Below are 20592 nucleotides of genomic sequence, written 5' to 3'. Positions count from 1 at the left end.
GTATTCTGAAGCCTGGTTGAAAACTGCATTCTTACTGCTTCAGTGAACATAATGCTGGTCACAGAGGTCCCCAGTTTTTCTGATGTGTTTTTCAAATGGGGATTTGACAATCAGATCTGGGAGTTGCAGGCTTACTTTATTTGTGGGGACTTGTAACTAAACATCCGGCAGATATGCAAGCCTCTTCCCTCCTCCTCATGCCTCCATATCCAGTTTAACGGTCATGCTTCTCTTACCATGCTTCCTCTTCCTTCTCTGATTGTTCTAGTGGGAGTGTTCGTCAGCTCTCCTCTAGACTGCATGGCAACCTAGCGACCCTCTGGCTCTAATTTCTCTTATCCTCAGCTCATTGTCCATTGTGCAGCCGCGTCCCCTCTCAGAGACGAGAATCTCACCTTGTCATCTCTCTGCTTTAGCATCTCGTAGCTCTCACCGACTATGGCACTGGTTCCGTATCAGAATATCAGAAGTGGGGGAGGTTTCAAACTAAACTGGTGTCTTCTCCCAAATTCCCTATGCCCCCCCCTTACCATGTGCTCAGATGCTATTGGCAGGTATGTATGACGCATACCTGCGTGGCATGGGTAGAGGTAGCTTTGTTACTCCTTGGTTTTGCGGTCTTTGCAGTAGCTTCTGCAGCAGCGCTGGGTGACATAAACACAGATGGCCAAGTACACGCCATGATCTTTAACGCCTCCTTGCCTTTCTACTTCAGTTTCCCTTTGCTTGCGAAGCTCACATCTGGTTTGCCTTCCTTCCTCTGGCCCCATCCTAATCATTTTTTATGCCTTAAGCGCCTGTTGCTTTCAGGAAGCTTTTATGGGCCTCTCCTTACCCCCCTCCCCTACTTTGTGCTCTCATGACCTCCTGTGCATATCTCTACCCATGTGCATGACTCTAGCCCTTAGCGCCTTTTATTGCTCTTGACTGATTTTGCATTCAGATGGCAGGTGTAAAATAGGCATTCAGTCAATGTTTGGTGAATCATGAAATGAAATATTATTATTGGAGGCAGATTTTAAAGTAATTTGAGAAATTCTTTCCTGGCCAGTATTGGAACTTGTGTAAGCATAAGGCTCCTTAAAATGAGAAGGTGAACATTTATGTTGCATGGTGAATTTTGTACTTATCAGTGCTTATAATAATTTGAATGTTAAAGGTTTAATAATTAATGAAACTTATATACTAAAATAAGTTTTTCCCTTGCTTCGGAAGGATGCTGAAGTGCACAGTGAATAAATACCAGAGCAGCTTTCCATTATCAATAGACTAGGAAAACATCATCCACGGAAATGGGAAATAGGGGAACTGTCTCCAGTAGCTCCATCTGTTGACTGACTTCCTTTAAGCAGTTTTGGATATAATTTGTTAAGAGATTCTCTTAGAATCCTGGAATGTTGACCCCGAAAATGACATTCATTTAGGCCCCCTGCCTCAATTTTATGGTTGATGACCATGAGGCAAGGAGAAGTAAAGTGATTTTTTTCCCACCAAACAAAATTGCATATTAGTGACAATCAGTTTAGAATCCAGATCAATAATTTTTGTTTTGGAAATATGTATTAGTGAAATTTACAATGTTAAACAGATTGAGTGCTAAAGTACCCTGCAAAAGAAGAACCATCATTCCATTTACTGGAGTATGATGGATTGGAAAGTTTGCCCTTAAGGCATATCCCTTAAATCAGCCGTTTGGATTCTGTTGAGCCCAGAAGAAAATTGCACAGTAGATGATGTTTATTACAGTAGATTTGGACTAACTTATTTTGCCCCTAATTGCTAAGGATTACTTCCTTAATTACTTATTTGAAGTGTCGCAAAGATTTTTGAAATGTTTTCTTTTTATTGCCATCTAACTTGGAAGACCAATTACAGAAAAGCATTTCAAATGTAAAGCAAGAGGAATGTTTCAATTTAAAGATTATGTCCTCAAAAGATAGGGAGGGTTTTGTTCTAATCAAACAAATACCCAGATATGAGGACAGTGTAAGAATCTTTTGCTAAGTGATCTAATTACTTCATTGAATTGTTTTCAGGATGAAAATATGATCAACTTCATCAAAGGTGGACTCAAAATTAGGACAAGTTACCAAATATATAAGTAAGTTAAAAATTAAGATCTCTTTATTTATTTATTTATTTATTTATTTATTTATTTATTTATTTATTTTTTAAGATCTCATTTTTAAATGATTCTTATACTATGTCCCCTTTGTACTTTAAAAAATTCTCATTAAGTACGACTAGGTTTTTTTTTTTATTTGGTGTTGGTGAAAATGCACTTGATTTTTTGGCTTACTGAGTATGTATTCAGTGCTATAGGACAACAGAATTTAAGTTTAAATACAATTTTGAGAAAAATAGCTGAAGAAAAAAGTGCTACTAACACAATTTCTAATTACATAATCTTAGTTTCTCTCTCCTAAAATCAATTTATAGATTTAAAATTACAGGTATGTCTTTGGTCCAGACTAGAGCAGTGCCCTGCTTGATAAAGTTTTCTGCAGTGATTTAAATAGTCAATGGAGGTGGGCCATAGTGTTGTTCATATCTTCTGTGTCCTTACTGACTTTTATCTAGTTGTTCTATAATTTCTTCGTGGAGTAAAAATCTCCAATTTTGATTCTCGAGTCACCCATTTCTCTTGTTAGCTCTGTCAGCGTTTAGAACCTTGGTTATTAGATTGATGTGTGTTTTAATTGTTTTGTCTTTCTAATGAATTAAAGTTAAAAAATTTTTTTTTAATGTCTATTTGTTTTTGAGAGGGGGGCGGGCAGAGAGAGTGATGGAGACACAGAATCTGAAGCAGGCTCTAGGCTCCGAGCTGTCAAGCACAGAGCCTGATGCGGCGCTTGAACCCACGAGCTGTGAGATCATGAGCTGAGCTGAAGTCAGATGCTTAACCGATGAGCCACCCAGGCACCCCTTAAACTCTTAATTGTTATGAAATGTCTCTACTTAACTCTTTATGATTATTTCTTGTCTTGAAGTCTGTTTCATCTGATATTAATGTATTTATTCATGCTTTTTTTTATAATTAGTGTTTACATGTCATATATTCTTTTATTTTAAGCCTATCTTTCTTTTAATATTTAAATTGCATTTCTTATAGAGGCTTGTAGCTGGATCTTGCTTTTTTACTCAGTGTAACAAATGATGTTTGTACTTGTGGCTACCATTTTTTTTTTCCTCCTGCCTTACTTGGTTTTCCCAGTTCTTTTTTGCCTTTCTTTGCTTTCATAAAAATTTAAAAATATATATTCCAGTGTAATCAATCCCTCTATTGTTTTCTTAGCTATAGCCCTCTTTAATTTTTAAAAGTTGCTCTAGTGATTATAAAATCCTTCTTACCTTACAACGGTCAACTTAGAGTTAATATCACACTGTTGCCCATAAAACATAAGAACTTTGTGGAAGTATAATTTCATTTGCCACTTGTCTTTTATACTATTCTTATGATAGTACACACTTACATATATTATAAACCTCACGATGCAGTGTCACACTTTTTCTTTAAACTATGATATCTTACAGATTTTTCTATTTACTCATATATATAGTTACCATTTTTGGTATTCTTCATTCGTTTCTGTATACTTTTGGACTGAAGAATTCCTTTTAATATTTCTTGTAGTACATGTCTGCTTTCAATAATTCCATTTTCATTTATCTGAAAACGTCTTCATTTTTGAAGGCTATTTTTGCTTAGTACAGTATTCTGGGTTACAAGGTTTTCTTTTTTCTTCTTTCACCACTTTCAAACTGTCAGTTCATTGTATTATGGCCTCTGTTGTTTCTGATCAGAAGTCAGCTGTTGTATGTATTACCAGTCCCTGTCTGTAATGTATCATTTCTTCTGACTGCTTTGAAGACTCTTGTACCTTTGGTTCTCAGTAGTTTGCAACGTGTTTAAGTGTGCTTTGAGAAATTGTGGCCATTATTTCTACAAATATTTTTTTATGCTCCATTTTCACTGTTTTCCTCTTCTTTTAAGGTCCAGTTACACATATTAGTCAGTCTGATTTTGTTCAACAAGTCACTGTGGTACTGTTTATTGAAAAGTATGGTTTTTTGTTTTTTGTTTTTTTAGATTGGCTCTCTGGGTCATCCTGGAGTCAGTTTTTATTGCTTGCTTTTTCTCTTGACCATATGTCATATCATTTTGTGTCTTCTCTTGACAATAGTATTTAAATTGTGCACTAGGTATTGATTCATTATAGAGACTCTGGATTCTATTATCTTCTTGGAGGAGTGCTGATACTTGTTCTAGGAATCATGAATTTGACTAGACTTAGACTCCAGACTCTTGACTCTCTATAAGAAGGTAGCACCTGAAGTCATGGCTCCTTTATTTATTCTGTCTTGCTCTTGCTTTTGCTTTTCTTTGGAGTCTCTCCAGTATTCCAATAGTTTATGGGTCCAACAAGAATTTGATCTTGGTTTTTTCCTCCTGTGTGGTTCTCCCCTATCTGAAAATTTTTCCATTGCCTCACAGCCACTCTGGCAGTCTTGAACTCTGTACTCTGACTTTTTTTTTTTTTTTTTTTTTAATTTTTTTTTTTCAACGTTTATTTATTTTTGGGACAGAGAGAGACAGAGCATGAACGGGGGAGGGGCAGAGAGAGAGGGAGACACAGAATCGGAAACAGGCTCCAGGCTGTGAGCCATCAGCCCAGAGCCTGACGCGGGGCTCGAACTCACGGACCGCGAGATCGTGACCTGGCTGAAGTCGGACGCTTAACCGACTGCGCCACCCAGGCGCCCCTGTACTCTGACTTTTTAAGGCAATAGGACTGTGTGGCTTTCTGTATCAGTTGTAGGCACCCCATATTGAGTGGACTGAAGAGTACTTTCCGCTGACTAGCCATGTAAATGTGAAGTCCATATGAGAGTTGTTCTCATCTTTCAGAGGCTAATTCTTCTCCAGTTTTCTCCTACTGTTTGTTTTCACTTTCCAGTGCCTGAAAATACATTTTAAATATATATTTAAGGGGCGCCTGGGGGCTCAGTCAGTTAAGCATCCGACTCTTGGTTTCGGCTCAGGTTATGATCTCACGATTTGTGGGTTTGAGCCCTGTATCTGGCTCTGTTTGGGATTCTCTCTGCCTCACTATCTCTGCCCCTCCCCCGCTCACTTTCTTTGTCTTTCTTTCAAAAATAAATAAACTTAAAAAATATTTAAATTCTAAAGTTTATAATTGTTATCTGTGAGACAGTTAATCTAATACAAGCTAGTGTGTGTGTCATTACTAGGAGCAGATCCCCATTAGTGCAGAACCAAGATTTAGTGTTTTAAGAGATACTTTCACACAAAGTGATTTAATAAAATTATATTCCATTCAAAATCGTATAGGTGGGGCAGAAATTTTGGGAATTGACATTTTGTTTTTAGTTTTCCTCTTGAAATACTTTTTATTTTTTATTTTTATTTTTTTAATTTAATTTTTTTTAATTCTTTTTTTTAACGTTTATTTATTTTTGAGATAGAGAGAGACAGAGCATGAATGTGGGGGGAGGGTCAGAGAAAGAGGGAGACACAGAATCGAAGCAGGCTCCAGGCTCCGAGCTGTCAGCACAGGGCTCGATGCGGGGCTCGAACTTGTGAACCACGAGATCATGACCTGAGCCGAAGTTGGACACTTAACTGACTGAGCCACCCAGGCGCCCCTGAAATACTTTTTAGATGATACAAAAGAATGTTAAAGAGCTAATTGCTTTTCTAGTCATAAAAACTTAAAAAAACTGAATGAATTCAAGTAGTCTTTTTAAAAAAATAGTTTTTTAATGTTTAGTTTTGAGGGAGAGAGAGAGAGAGAGAGAGAGACAGAGACAGACAGAGACAGACAGAGCCAGAGCCAGAACATGAGCAGGGGAGAGCAGAGAGAGAGGGAGACACAGAGTCTGAAGCAGGTTCCAGGCTCTGAGCTGTCAGCAGAGGTTGATGTGATGTGTGAACCCACAAACAGCGAAATCATGACCTGAGCTGAAGTTGGACGCTTAACAGACTGAGTCACCCAGGTGTCCCAATTCAAGTAGTCTTAAAATGGCACAAACATATATATCAATGGAATGGAACAGATAGAGTTTTGAAACAGACTCTGTGTGTGTATGTGTGTGTGTGTGTATGCATGTATTTTTGCATACACAGACATTAACCTGGGAATTAAAAATATGTGACATTCATATATATATATACACATTCATATATATATATATGAATGTATGTATGTATGTCTTTCAAAACAGTGGGAAAAGATGGATACTTTAACAAATGGTTTGGGGAAAATTGGTTCTTCATTTTGGAAAAAAAATATAAAAATAAATTCCATGTGGATTTAATATTAAGATATATTAAAATTTTTTTAAATGTTTATTTATTTTTGAGAGAAAGACAGCGTGAGCAGCGAGGGGCAGAGAGAGAGGGAGACACAGAATCTAAAGCAGGCTCCAGGCTCTGAGCTGTCAGCATAGAGCCCAATGTGGGGCTCAAATTCATGAGCTGTGAGATCAAGACCTGAGTTGAAGTTAGACACTTAACTGACTGAGCCACCCAGTATCCCCAATATTAAAATATTTTTATTTATTTATTTATTATTTTTTTAAGGATATTTAAAATTTTTGTTGATGTTTATTTATTTTTGAAGGAGTGAGAGAGCATGAGTGGGGGAGGGGCAGAGAGAGAGGGAGAGACAGAACCAGAAGCAGGCTCCAGGCCCTGAGCTGTCAGCACAGAGCCCAACACGGGGCTCGAACTCACAGACTGTGAGATCATGATCTGAGCTGAAGTCGGATGTTTAACCAACTGAGCCACCTAGGTGCCCCTAAAATATTTTTAAAAGAGTACTAGTGAAAATAGGAAAGTATTTTTTGTAGTCCTAAAGCACTAAAGCCTTTAAACTTTCATTAAAAATTTTTTCACTTTGAAATAACTTCAGAATTTTTACAAAGAATTTTTATGTGTTCTTAATGTGTATTTAATTTTGAGAGAGAGAGAGAGAGAGAGAACACAAGCAGGGGAGGGGCAGAGAGAGAGGGAGACACAGAATCTGAAGCAGGCTCCAGGCTCTGAGCTGTCAGCACAGAGCCCTAAAACGTGGCTTGAACCCACAAAACCTTGAAATCATGACCTGAACCGAAGTTGGAAGCTTAACCGACTGAGCCACCCAGACGCCCCACAAATGTTAACATCTTTTAGAACTGCAGTATAATTATTAAATTCAAGAAACTAACATTGGTACTAACATTTACCCAGATTCCTCTAATTGTCCTATCAGTGTCCTTTTTCTGGTCTAGAACTGAATCCGAGATCAGAGATGTTGCATGTAGTTGTTATGTTTCTTTAGTCTTTTTTAATCTGAAAGAGTCCCTTAGTCTGTCTTTATTTTTATGACCTTGATATTTTTGAAGGATACTGGGCAGTTATTTTGTAGAACATCTCTCAGTGGGGACTTATCTAATATTTCTTATGATTAAATGCAGATTTTGCATTTATGGCAAGAATACAATGTAAGTGATATTGTGTCCTTTGTAGTGTATGATATCAGTAGATACATGATGTCAATTTCAGAGGCTTTTCTGAGTGTGACATAAAATCAGGAACCATAAAAGACTGACTTGACCAAATAGATGTTTAAATTTTCGTCAGGGCAAACTATACCACAATAAAATATGCCAATGGAAATGTGATCCAAAGACTCAGGGCAGATGACAGTGTGAGGAGCTCATAAGTTGGTGGGAGTCTAAGTTGATACAGTTCTTTTGGAGGATGTTTGACAGTATGTATCAAAATTTAGAAAGTGTATTGCCTTTGATCTCAGAAGTCCCTTTTCTAAGGATTTATCCTAAGGACAGTTGTGATAGATTATAGTTATGGTACTTGATGTAGGAAAAGTACTTAATGAATGTATAAGCACACTTTTAGCAGCACTGTTTATAATATGGAAAATTTGGAAACAAATGTTTAACAATAAGAATCTGGTTAAATAAATTATTCCATAGAATAGAATAATATGCACTTGTTAAAAAATAAGGTAGCTCTCATGCATTTTCATGGAAAATCAGCAATATAACCTATATAACGTATATGCTATATGATCCCATTTGTGGTTTATAGATATCGCATTCTCACTAACACATAAAACCTCCTAGAAGGTTTTGTACCAGGCTGTTAACAGTGACCATCTCTCTGCGGGATAGTCATGTGGAGGCACTCACACCTTCTCCACGTATTTGGAAATTTTGTAACAAGCATCTATTATCAGAAAATACAACATTTATATTTTTATCAAAGAAGAAAAGAACTCTGACCATTGTTTCTGCCTCTTGCCATCCTACCTATATTTTGATGTTTGAGTTTTTAATGCATGTGCCTGAGCTTATAATTATCTTTTTATATAATGAAATTATATGCTTCCTGTCATTTTGAAATTTCCTCTTTCACTTCATGTCACAAAATATTAGGTCATTAAATATTTTTAGTTCATCATGGATTTTAATGGCTATATAGCATACCATTATGTGGGTATACCATATGTGTGTATGTATAAAGATATACACTCATGTGACTGTCTTCTTAATTCATTTTCTGTTTTTGCCTATTTAGTTTGCTTATACATTTTCATTATAAATAGTAATACAGTATCTCTCCTTAGAGGTAAAGTTTTGTGTGTATCCATGCTATTTCCTTAGAATAAAATTGGATTTATTGGGTCAAAGGTATGCATGTGTTTAAGATTTTTGGTTTATATTGCAAAATCATTCTGAAAAATAATTAGGTCGACAAACTTTTTCTAAAAGGGCTAGATGGTAAATATGTTAGGCTTGAGAGTCCTAAGATCTCTGTTGTAACTACTCAATTCTGAGACTGTAGAGTATCAGCAGCCATAGACAAAAAATGCATGAATGGGCATGCTTAGGTTCCAATAGCTTGCCAATCTCTGTACTATAACCACCTTTTACCAAAGCAGATGAATATGTCTATTTGTTTTTTTCTTTGCCAACACTGGTTTTCCATTAAAAAAAATTAAAATAATGCTTTATTATTACAAAAGCAGAATACATATTGAGGAAAATGGGAGAATGTAGATGAACAAATATTAACACACACACCCCATATTCTTTTCACCAGTAATAATGGCTGCTAGTATGTTAGTATGTATTCTTTCAGAATTTTTCCTATACAAATGTAAAGATATATGTACTTTTTATTTTTTTATTTTTTATATGTATTTTTTAATGTGCGTACTCTTTTGTAACCTGCTTTTTCCTTTTTTAAAAAAGTTTTATATATTTAAGTAATCTCTATACCCAGTGTGTGGCTTGAACTCATGACCTTGAGATCAAGAGTTGCACAGTCTTATGACTGAGCCAGCCAGGTGCCCCATAACCTGCTCTTTTACTTTTCGATGTCAATAAATCTTCATTTCGTGTAATAATCTATCTTCACATTTTACTAGTTGGCCCCAAATTTCTTTTACTGCTGGTGTGTCTGTACCAGGATGCAACCCACAACTGTCTACTGCATCCTGTGTTTATGTCCATTAAGTCTCTTTTATTCTGGAACAGTCTTTCTATTCATGATGGTTGTTGAAAAGCCCAAGCCAGTTGTCCTGCAGAATGTCCCATGGATTTGTTTGATGGCTTTTTCGAGTTTCCATTCAGGTTGTTCTTTGTCTTAGTCAGCTCAGGCTGCCAGAACAAAATGCCACAGACTGGGTGGCTTAAACAATAGAATTTTATTTTCTTGAAGTTCTGGAGGTTGGAAGTCCAAGATCAGGGTGCCAGCATGATCCGGTTCTGGAGACAGCTCTCTTTCTGGCTTGCAGACAGCCAGGCCACCTTCTCTCTTGGCCCTCACATGGCCAAGAGAGAGATAACCTCTCTCTTCTTTTTCTTCTATGACCACCAGTCTTACCAGACTAGGACCCCATCCTTTAATTAAGGATTTTTAGACCTCCTAAAAATTCCTGTCTTCAGATATCCTCACACTGGGGCATAGAGCTTCAACATAGGAATTTGGAGGTGAGGTGGGGGGAGGGGTACATAACTAATTCAGTCCACAGCCTTCTAGCTCCTTTTATTTCCTGTAAACTGGAAATGAGATCTGTAGGCTTACTGGATTCCAGTTAAATAAATTTGGCTAGAATACATCATAAATGAAGTTGTATGCTTCATAGTTATATCACACAAGGTGATACATAATATCTGGTTATTTCTTACTACCTTTTAAAAATTTATTTCTCAATTTGGTAAGCAATTCCTGTTCATTACCAACTTTTACATCTTTATCATTGTTTTATTTAAAAAAATTTTTTTTTTAATGTTTATTTATTTTTTTTGAGACAGAGAGAGACAGAGCATGAACGGGGGAGAGTCAGAGAGAGGGGGAGACACAGAATCCGAAGCAGGCTCCAGGCTCTGAGCTGTCAGCACAGAGCCCGACGCGGGGCTCGAACTCACGGACTGTGAGATCATGACCCGAGCCGAAGTCAGACGCTTAACCGACTGAGCCACCCAGGCGCCCCTATCATTGTTTTAATTTGCACTTCTTGGATTAAGTATTTGCCTTTTGAACATGTGAAAGGGAGGGGGGAAGTGCATAGAAAAGAAATTAATATGAGAAACCTAAAAGATTTGCTTGGACGGAATAGGAAAAAAAAAAGACAGATGTGCAATTTTGATGGAACTTGCTGTCCTTCCTCAGTCTTCCTACTGGCAAGCTCTAGAATTTATTTGGTCTGAGATCATGGTGATCACACTGAAATTCACATCTTTTTGGCAGTAGCATCTCAGTCCTTCGGTGGAAAGTAGGGTTGCTGAAGTGCGCACAGCAGCCGAGGGATGGAGCACATCTAGGAAGGCTTCTGTGCAATATTGCTGGAGAGCTGTGAGGTCACAGCCCTGTGGTCCTGTGGCTCTGGAGTCATGCTCGCTCACGTTCCAACTCTGTCTTGCTTTCAGCCCAGAAAGATGGGTCCTGATAAACAGTGTAGAAATGGGTGTGTCCGTTTTTCCTTAATGACTATTCCCCAGGTGGCCTTCAGGTTAAACTCAGCACAGCTGCCTCCATTTAAAAGTTGTCTAGTATTTGGGTTAATGACAATTACTTTATCGTGCATAAGTGGGAAAGTTGACTTAACGTGAATTTGCAGAGTCCTGGTAAACTTATGCAATAACATTTTTTCTTCAACCTAGAGAATGTCTTTCTATCCTGCATGTAATTCAGAAGAACAAAGTTGAGCAGCAGTTCTTCTATGAGTTTGAAGGGGGTGTCAAGCTTGGAATAGGTGCCTTTAATTTGGTAAGTAAATAATTATAAAGCCACCAGAAGCCTTTGTAAAAGAACCTAAGATGTTCAGCGCCTTCTCTACTGCGCGTGAACCTCTACCTGGGTTTGGTTGACAAGTAGTTAGAGTGCAATCTGTTTTTCTGTGTTGTGACCCGGTGGTGACTTTGGCCAGCATGTGTGGTAACGTTCTGCACATGCTCAGAGTCGTTTTGGATTGTACAATAGGGGAAGCGTGCAGCACTTGAATGGGTTAGTAACAGTTTTGGTAAGAAGGAGCTTGGAATGGTTCCATTTTCACATCAGAAATACTGTTGCTTTAGCAATGGTGGCTCTGGAATTGGAAATAGGTGAGGCAGCAGTGATATAGCTTGAGGAGCGATTATGATGCTGTGAGGGAGACGAAGAGTTTGAGTAGATATTGTCAAATTGTAATATATTATTTAGGGATTTTGATATTTGTCAAGATTTGACTAGAATTGATGAGAAAGTCAAGGGGTAAAGGAAATAGTATACATGAGTATGTATGTCACCATATATATGTATGGTATGTCACCATGGCCCATTGGTCGATGATGGGGGTGCCTGGAGAAAGAGGCTGACTGGTCTCTGTAGAACAGGTCATCTTATTCATCTGGTTATGAAAATCCTCCTCTGCTCAGGTCAGGCTTTGGTGAACATTTGCATGGGACACAAATATCTTCCCTTTTTTTTTTTTTGCTATTCAAAGAGGACTGTACTGCTCCCTAGACCTTTTTGTCATTAATTTCCCAGTGATACTGCTTCCAAATCCTTGAACGTCCAGCTAACTCTTTGACTTCAGCCTGTGAGTCTGTACAGAATTGCACATGTGGCCATCTCTCCTTCCAAGCAAAGGGAACTAACAGGTGCACCGCTCGAAGTCCTGCACCGGCTGGCTTGTGCCTCCCCACTGCTCCTCAGGGTGGTCCTAGAAAGGGACCGCAGGACTGTGCTATTCACTTTTGGGTGATGCGCGCATGTTATATGGAGTTCAGCAGACTTGCTTTCTGGGAAAGGAGGTTAAGAGAAACCTTATTTGGAAGTGGGCCCTGAGGGAGTGTCGTCTCACCACTTCATCATTCGACATAAAAGGAGCATGTGTTCTTTAGAGCGTTTGGAAAAGGCCAGGGTTTTGTTTGTTTGTTCGTTTTGTGTTGTTTTTAAAATTTTTAGGTTCATTTTCTTCGCTAAATGAAATTAATTCACGGGTGGTGATTACTGTATGTGCAATATGTGATGATTGAGATATGTACAGTGGTTTAAAGTTGGATCTAGTTTTTCATATTACTGAATTATTAAAACTTAAAGTTGTTTGGAGGTGAACATTTCTCTATAGTTAGATACACTAATAAATAAGTATGCTTGTATTTTTTTTTTTTTCTTGCAGATGCTCTCCCTTTTACCAGCACGGATTATCAGACTACTAGAATTTATAGGATTTTCTGGAAACAGGGTACAAATTTAATTTTGTCTTAATTTTGACAGGGAAGATGCAAACATTATTTGTTGGATACGAAGGAATGCAATACATCCTCGTAACTAGCGTGACAATTATTGGCAATTTGTTTGCAGGATAGTAAAGAACCACTGGGGTCTTGATCATACTTTTCAGAAGTCAAGATGGTTTTTCTATTGAAAGTTAAAATTTTTTATCTTTGTTGCCTAAATTCTGGAATTCAAAGTTATGTTTTACTAAGGTTGCTGCTTGCTGGACTTTAGTAGTCTTGTGTGGTTAGAATATGCTTCTTTAACATTTCAGCAACCCTAGAGTGTTCTGTAAAACCAGGAAATTAGGTGAGATTTCCATGTCTCACATTTTATGATTCACACGGATCAAGTATAGTTGTAGTATTTTGGGTTTCTTTGTACTTTTACAAGCTTCATGACAAAACTAAGGAAGTTTGTTTTCCATGAGTTTAATTCATTATGTTTCTTCTTCTTCTTCTTCTTCTTCTTCTTCTTCTTCTTCTTCTTCTTCTTCTTCTTCTTCTTCTTTTTAAGTTTACTTAATTATTTTGAAAGACAAAGAAAGAGGGGAGGGACGGAGAAAGAGAGAATCCCAGGCAGGCTCCGCACTGCCAGCGTGGAGCCTGATGTGGAGCTTGAGCTCACGAACCCATGACCTGAGCTGAAACCAAGAGTTGGATGCTCAGCTGACTGAGCCACCCAGGCGCCCCTCCCTCGTTCATTATATTTCCGTGTGCTTGCTTCGTAGTGTATGACATTTATTAAATGTAATACTCCATATGATATTACCAGGGTTGTCTTATTGCAAAAGCTGTCCCTGTTAGTAAAGAGGGGAGGTTTTGAGAACTATATGGGAACCAGTATAAGAAACTACTATTTTTTCCCCCCAAACAGGCCTTGTACTTTTTTGTTTCTGTGCTTCTGCTGGTCTCTATTTTGGATGTCCTCCCTAGCCACCATCCTTCCAAATAATGTTCTCTTGAGATCCTCTCCATCCATTAGGTTTGAGAGAAATGTCAGCTGTTCTCAAACTTTCCCTTATTCTCTCCCAGTGAGGCTCAAGTATTCCTAACCCAGAATCATTTACTTACCCACCTTTTTTATGGCACTCACAATATGTTAATACAATTGTGTGTTCACGTAGCATTTTGGTGGAAAGATCTTTGACGACAAAACTGTATTTGTTCATGCCAACCATAATGCCTTGCACTTAGATCCTCAATATGTTTTAATAAATCAATATTTTTATAGGAGAAATACAACATTTCTATGAAATGAGCACTGCCTTTATCCTCTCCGTAGAATCACATAATAGAAAGAATTTGTGAAGTTTATTTCTAGTTAGGCATTACCCCTTTCTAAGCTCTTAAAAAATAAAGCCTGCTTTCACGGAGTGGGGAGATAGGTGAACACTCGGTAGTGTCTGAATATGATTTTTCAGTCATGCACTGTCCTTCTGAAATGCTTTTACTTCCCACAGGAGTTGGGGCTCCTGCAGTTACAGGAAGGCGCGTCAGGAAGAAGCATGCGGTCCCCACTGTGCTGCTTAACTATTCTAGCTTTCCACACTTATATCTCCCTGATACTTGGTAAGGACTGTGCCACATTTATGTCATTGAAAGCTGATTACCTCTCGTCTGCGTAAGTAAAACATTGAGGTTGTACCCTTGGTCCACCCAGCATAACAGCTGATTATACTTTAGTTAAAAAAATTAGAAAAAATATCACTAAAAGCTAGTAGTTTATTTTTTTATATAAAATTTTTTAAATGTTTTTATTTATTTTTGAGACAGAGAGAGACAGAGCATGAGCAGGGGAAGGGCAGAGAGAGAGGGCAACATAGAATCTGAAGCAGGCTCCAGGCTCTGAGCTGTCAGCACAGAGCCCGACGCAGGGCTCGAACTCATGGACTGTGAGATCACGACCTGAGCCAAAGTCGGACGCTTAACCAACTGAGCCACCCAGGCGCCGCTAAAAGCTAGTAGTTTATATCTGCTTGCTTTTTTTCTCTTTTTTCAGTAAAACTGGAAAATAGTGACATTTGTCATATAACATTTGGCAGAGGAGGTGGATGGAGGGTTTCTTTCACTGAATTTTTTTTATCTGTTTTCCTTAAAAAGTTCTATAAAGTTTGCTTAAGGTGATCTATTTTAACATATTTGTATTAGATTTCTTTTTGCATAGAAGATTAAATGTTTGGCTAAGATAAGTTAATATCGCTATTAAAACCAGAAAGCCCAAATAGGACTCAAAGACAGCTCCTTCCATTCTTAAGAATTAGCCTGTACCAGAGCTTTCTTAAAGTGAAGTCAGAGATGGGACTTGTCTTATTTTATTTCCCAAATGCAAAATTGCCAAATTAGCAGTTTTTTATCTTTTCCACGATTAGGTGTTTGCTAGATCTTAATGAAATTTGGAGAATTACTTGTAAGTATCTACCCTGTTTCGTGAAGACTGAGGCTTTTCCTATTGAATTTCTAGGTACAGGAGAAGTGAATGTTCTGGAAGCAGAGAGTCTCCTTGCACCCTTCCTCCAGCAGTTTCCAAATGTATGCTTAGAATTTCAAGTGCATGTTTCAACCATGACCAGTCAAGCAGGGCTGACCACTGATTGGTCTGTCTTCTTCCTTTCTCCGCAGGGCTCCCTCATGTTGTTTTATCATGCCCGGATAGAGCTGCTGAAGGGAAATGTGGAAGAGGTAATTTATTTTGGGAGAATAACTTGGGGAGTTGTCTGTAAGGTGGAGTTGCATTAGACTCATTCTATATAAGTAGATTCAGCTGTATGCACTAGGCAGAAATAGAGAAAAAATATGTTATTTTTTATGTCCAATTTTAATTTGGTATATGCATCTACTGTATATAAATTACTGAATATAGTCTATACTTACACTTTAAGTACATGAGGCAGTTCAGGGTAGACTATGCGAAGTACAGGTGAGCACATTTAAGAGGTTTTCAAACAATGTCATCAGTTTCTGTATTACATATTGATTTTGGAAGCTAGCCCCGGCATAACATACAACTTCTCCTTCACTGTATGGTACATACTCCTCATCAAAGGAAAGTAGTTACTGACTCTCTTGAAGAAGAGGAGTGTGGAGCTTTTCATATAAATATACTCACAAGTAATTTTCTTCCACGTCAATGAGGTCAAACATACGCATTTTTCTTTGATTTGGTTTTTTTTTTTCTACTTACAATGCGTCTTGGATTTCTTTCCAGGTCAGTATATCTAAATCTCCTTCATTCTTTTTGATGGCTGGATTTTATTCCATGAGATGGAAATATGATACTTAGTAAAGCAGTCCACTACTAATAGACATTTAGCTACTATAAATAATGCTCTTGTAACCATCATCATGTGTATGTTTCTGTGCACAGGTGTATTTATATAAGATAGATTCTGATAATCAGGATTCCAAAGTCAAAGATGTTTGCATTTTAATAAATTTAGCCAAATTGCCCTTCTAACTTAAGGTTATTCCATTTAAACTCCTATAAAGATATGAAAACACTTGTTTCTTGTGCACTTTGGCAACTCTGGACATTATCTGTTTTGCTTTTGCCCATGTCATGGCCAAAATATGATAGTTTAATTTTTAAATTTGTATTTTTCAGTTTACAAATTTTTTCATATGTATGCTTGTCACTTGTATATCTTTTTCTCTGATTTAACCATTCATATCTTTGACTGTTTTCCCATTGAGTGGTCTTTTTCTTAAGGATTTTATAAAATTGTTGTATGCTAAGGGTTAATTCTTGGCCAGTTGTGGATATAGTGATATCTTCTCCCAGTCTGCCTTTAACTTTGTTTAAGGTATATTTTAACTTCTGGAAGTTCTGACTTTTATTTTCAGCTTTTTTGTAAAGGACTTCTGCATTTTATATCCTTACTTGGGAAGGATTGTCACTACTCCCACATTATAAAGTTCCACAGCCGCCTCAGGAAGCTAAATCAAGAGGCAGAACTTAATTGTATCATGGCATGTAGGGAAAGGAACATATATCATCACATTGAGTGGCTTAATGAGTTATGCTTTTGTTCTTTTTGTACAAAGTGATTTATGTATTTTTCCATTAGGTTATTACCTCCTTGTCTAATATCTGGATGATCAGCTTTATGCAATTGACTTATAGGCACAAGAGATACTTCGAAAATGCATTTCAGTTCAAGAAGAATGGAAACAGTTTCACCATCTCTGTTACTGGGAGCTGATGTGGATTTATGTGTTTCAACAAAACTGGATGGAGGCATATTACTATTCCGATCTGCTTTGCAAAGAAAGTAAATGGTCCAAGGTAAAGTGCTAAGCTTTCATTGATGTTACCCGTTTGCTAATAAGTGTCCAGGATAATTTTTGTTTAGGACTGTTTGTTCAGTAGTATGACATTAACATTATTTTCTCAACTTAGAGGTTTGTTGGAGGAAATAGGCATTAAGTACCTACTGTTGATAAGCACTATCCCTCAGCACTACATGCTCTAAAAGCCATCCAAACAGTCCTTTTAAACGAAGAAGCTTTACCTCTGAGGATGAAGTGCACTTACATTTAAAAGTTATTAAATATCAATAGCCTTTGATAATTTTTTTGTAGATTTTATGATGCCCTTATGACAAAGCTCTTCTTTTCTTCTTTTTTTTTAATGTTTATTTATTTCTGAGAGAGAGAGAGAAAGAGACAGAGCGCAAGCAGGGGAGGGGCAGAGAGAGAGGGAGACACAGAATCCAAAGCAGGCTCCAGGCTCTGAGCTGTCAGCACAGAGCCCAATGCGGGGCTCGTACTCACAAACTGGGAGATCGTGACCTGAGCTGAAGTCGGATGTTTAACTGACTGAGCCGCTCAGGCGCCCCAAAGCTTTTCATAATTCAAATTAATTCTGATCTATTTGTGAGAAGTTGGGAGAAATGAGGTGCATATTTCTTGTTCATTCTGTGATCTTTCTCGCCCATGAACATGACAGTTATGTAATAGGAAAATGGTCAAAATTAACTGAAAGGTGTTACTCTCAATAGGAACAGCAGTATAAGACTTCATTTCCTTTTATTTCTTTGATGCCTTTTTAAGTATTACATCTAGACAGTTTGCAGGTCGTTCCTGACTTGCAAGATAGAAATGTCATGTACCTAGAGATGCCCTATAACCAGCTGCTTTTCTTCTTTTCCTGAAGGCAACATACGTATTCTTGAAAGCTGCAATTTTGAGTATGCTTCCAGAGGAGGATGTCGTAGCAACTAAAGAGGATATAGTAATCTTATTCAGGTAAGCAGGGCACCGTTGCTGTAACGGGGATCCCGAACACCTCTTTCTTTTCCCCTAAGTGCCCTCCCATGCGTTACCTTCATGTTTTCTTTAATTTCTACTCATTTGATGCAGGAACCTTTAAAACCATATTCGTAGAAGGTCTTTTGTGAGCTAATCTGTTTAGCTTTGTTTAGATAAGTATCCATAAATCATCTGTAATCTTACTTTTGAGCACCTTCTGTATGAAGGATACCGTGTGAGGTGCTGAATAAACAGGCGTGGCTCCTGTCCTTGGGTTATGATCTGGTAGTGGAACCAGACATCAATGAAATAGTCACGCAAATAACTGCAAACTTACAATACCTGAGTAAATTTTTTCTTCCTACTTTTGTTGCCATCCCATCTTAGTAGCTCTGTAGACTCATCCTGTTTTATCCAGCTGTTACATGTTGATGTCTTAGAGCCTCAACCTTAGGAAATCTCAGCCAGGCCAAGTTTACATCCCTAGTTCAGATCTCCTGACTGAGCTTCAGACCTGTATATCCAGTTTCCATTTGCCCCCTTCACTTGGACATGTGAAAGCATTTTCAACTCACCGTGTTCTGTCTTCCTGAGCAAACCTGGTGTTCTTTCCGCTCGGGGTGACTGGGACCACAGTTAGCAAGCCAGAAGCTGATAATAACTTGCATCGCCAACAGGACCCGCTATCCCCGGCCCATCCCCCAATGGGAGGAGAAGTGTGTATAAGAAGGTAGAGGTACGAGTGTGAGGTGGTGTCTGAAGGTGGAGGAGGAGCTGCTGGGGCAGGAGGGACTTGCAGTGATACAGTTTCAGACCAGGGGAACAGAAACCAGAGATGACCCTGCTACAGGAAGGAGCACTGCACATTAAAGAGCTAACCGCTAGGTGTTGTATGGAAAACCAATTTGACAATAAATTTCATATTAAAAAAAATGAAGAGCCAAAAGGTGATATTTGATAGGACATTATGCTACATTTTATGTACACTTGACCCGCAAACAACATGAATTTGAACTGTGTGGGTCCACCTACACGCAGGTTTTTCCTTTTTTTCTTTCTTTTTTTTTTTTATAAATACAGTATAATACTGATGCTGTATTTTCTCCTATGATTTGCTTAGATTTTCTTTAGCCTATTTTATTGTTAGAATATGGTATTAATACATACAACATAGAAAATATGAGTTAACCAATTGTTTGTTATCAATAAGGCTTCTGCTCAACAGAAGGCTATTAGTAGTTAAACTTTGGGGGAGTCAAAAAGTTAAGGATTTAAAAAATTTTTTTTATTGTTTATTCTTGAGAGAGAGAGAGCATGTGTGCGCAAGCAGGGGAGGGGCAGAGAGAGGGGGTGACACAGAATCCGAAGCAGGCTCCCGTCTCTGAGCTGTCAGCCCAGAGCCCGACATGGGGCTCGATCCCACAAACGGTGAGATCATAAACTGTGTCGAAGTTGGACGCTTAACCAACTGAGCCATCCAGGAGCCCCAATTATATGTGGATTTTTGACTCTGTGGGGGTCGGTGCCTTTAACCACCCCCCATGTTGTTCAAGGGTCAATTGTACATAGGCCAAAAGAAAAGAAAGGTCAAGCGTGACTCAAAATACATCTCACAACACACAATATTCCATTTAAACACAAGACAGAGGGACAGGATCCTCGGTAACCCTAGCAGGGGCTGATAACGTACTCGAGTAGAGGTGGAAGTCAGACTGGAGGTGGCTGAAGGGTGAATGGGACATAGGGAAATGTAGAGTTGAGTATAAATGCATCCCTGGATAATTCTGACTATGAAGGGGAGGGGAGAGAGAGCGTTGGTAGTTGGAGGGAGATATCATGACAGAGAATGTTTTAATGGGAGAGTTGTGAGCATTCTTAGAAACCACTGGGAAAGATCCAAGTGAAGAAGAGAAGTTACACATACAAGCAAGAAATAGGATAATTGATATTTGTAAGTTTGCTGAAAAGGCAGGAGGAGTTCGAATCCAAAGCTCTGATGGCATGGTTGGTTTTATTTAGGAGGAGGACCGGGTCCTCTACTGGATCAGAAGGGAGGAAGCCCAGGATAGGTGCAGAGGCAGGCGAGCTTGTGTGTTGTAATATGCAAGGAAGGGTCCTCCATCTCCTAACTTGTGTCTTTCTTTACAAAGGAGGAGTCAGGGTCATCTATTGAAAGAGGGAGGAGTGGGCTGGAGGTGCGAGGGGGATGGAGAGTGTTTGGAGTCAATTGTTGCAGAGAGCGGGACAGTGAGGTGGTGAGAGAAACTGTAGGAGGAATGGCAGGTAGCACAAGGGCCCATCTGAAGGCGGTGCTGATGAATTTACGGAGATACCCGTCAGCTCTCACTGCAGGTGCAGGGAAGAGGCACACTGAACATCATCCAGAGCTGGGTTTTTGCCAGGTGAGTGTAGCGACTAGGCAGAGGACAAGGGAGTTTAGGTCTGAGGCCATTGAGTGCGGCCGTAAAGGACAGGGCGATCTAAGCAGGCATATGGAGGAACAGGGAGAGGGAGGGAGACTGCGGATAGGGAGAAAGTTGAAGGGCAAGTAGA

At 38.6% G+C, this 20592-nt stretch overlaps 1 protein-coding gene across 1 annotated transcript in view; it reads left to right on the top strand.

The window, feature by feature from the left end:
• Window positions 1-20592, top strand: part of TTC39B (tetratricopeptide repeat domain 39B) — a 129940-nt gene that overhangs the window by 79661 nt on the left and 29687 nt on the right. Inside the window, 8 exon segments of the mRNA XM_045469755.1 lie at window positions 2037-2101; window positions 11194-11299; window positions 12693-12758; window positions 14253-14361; window positions 15254-15321; window positions 15412-15471; window positions 16913-17074; window positions 17945-18036. Coding sequence (XP_045325711.1) covers window positions 2037-2101; window positions 11194-11299; window positions 12693-12758; window positions 14253-14361; window positions 15254-15321; window positions 15412-15471; window positions 16913-17074; window positions 17945-18036 — 728 coding nt within the window.

This window comes from Leopardus geoffroyi, chromosome D4 (assembly GCF_018350155.1).
Source record: "Leopardus geoffroyi isolate Oge1 chromosome D4, O.geoffroyi_Oge1_pat1.0, whole genome shotgun sequence".
NCBI lineage: Eukaryota > Metazoa > Chordata > Mammalia > Carnivora > Felidae > Leopardus > Leopardus geoffroyi.
Note: the sequence above shows the minus strand (reverse complement) of the source record. Positions and strands in the feature narration are given on the sequence as shown.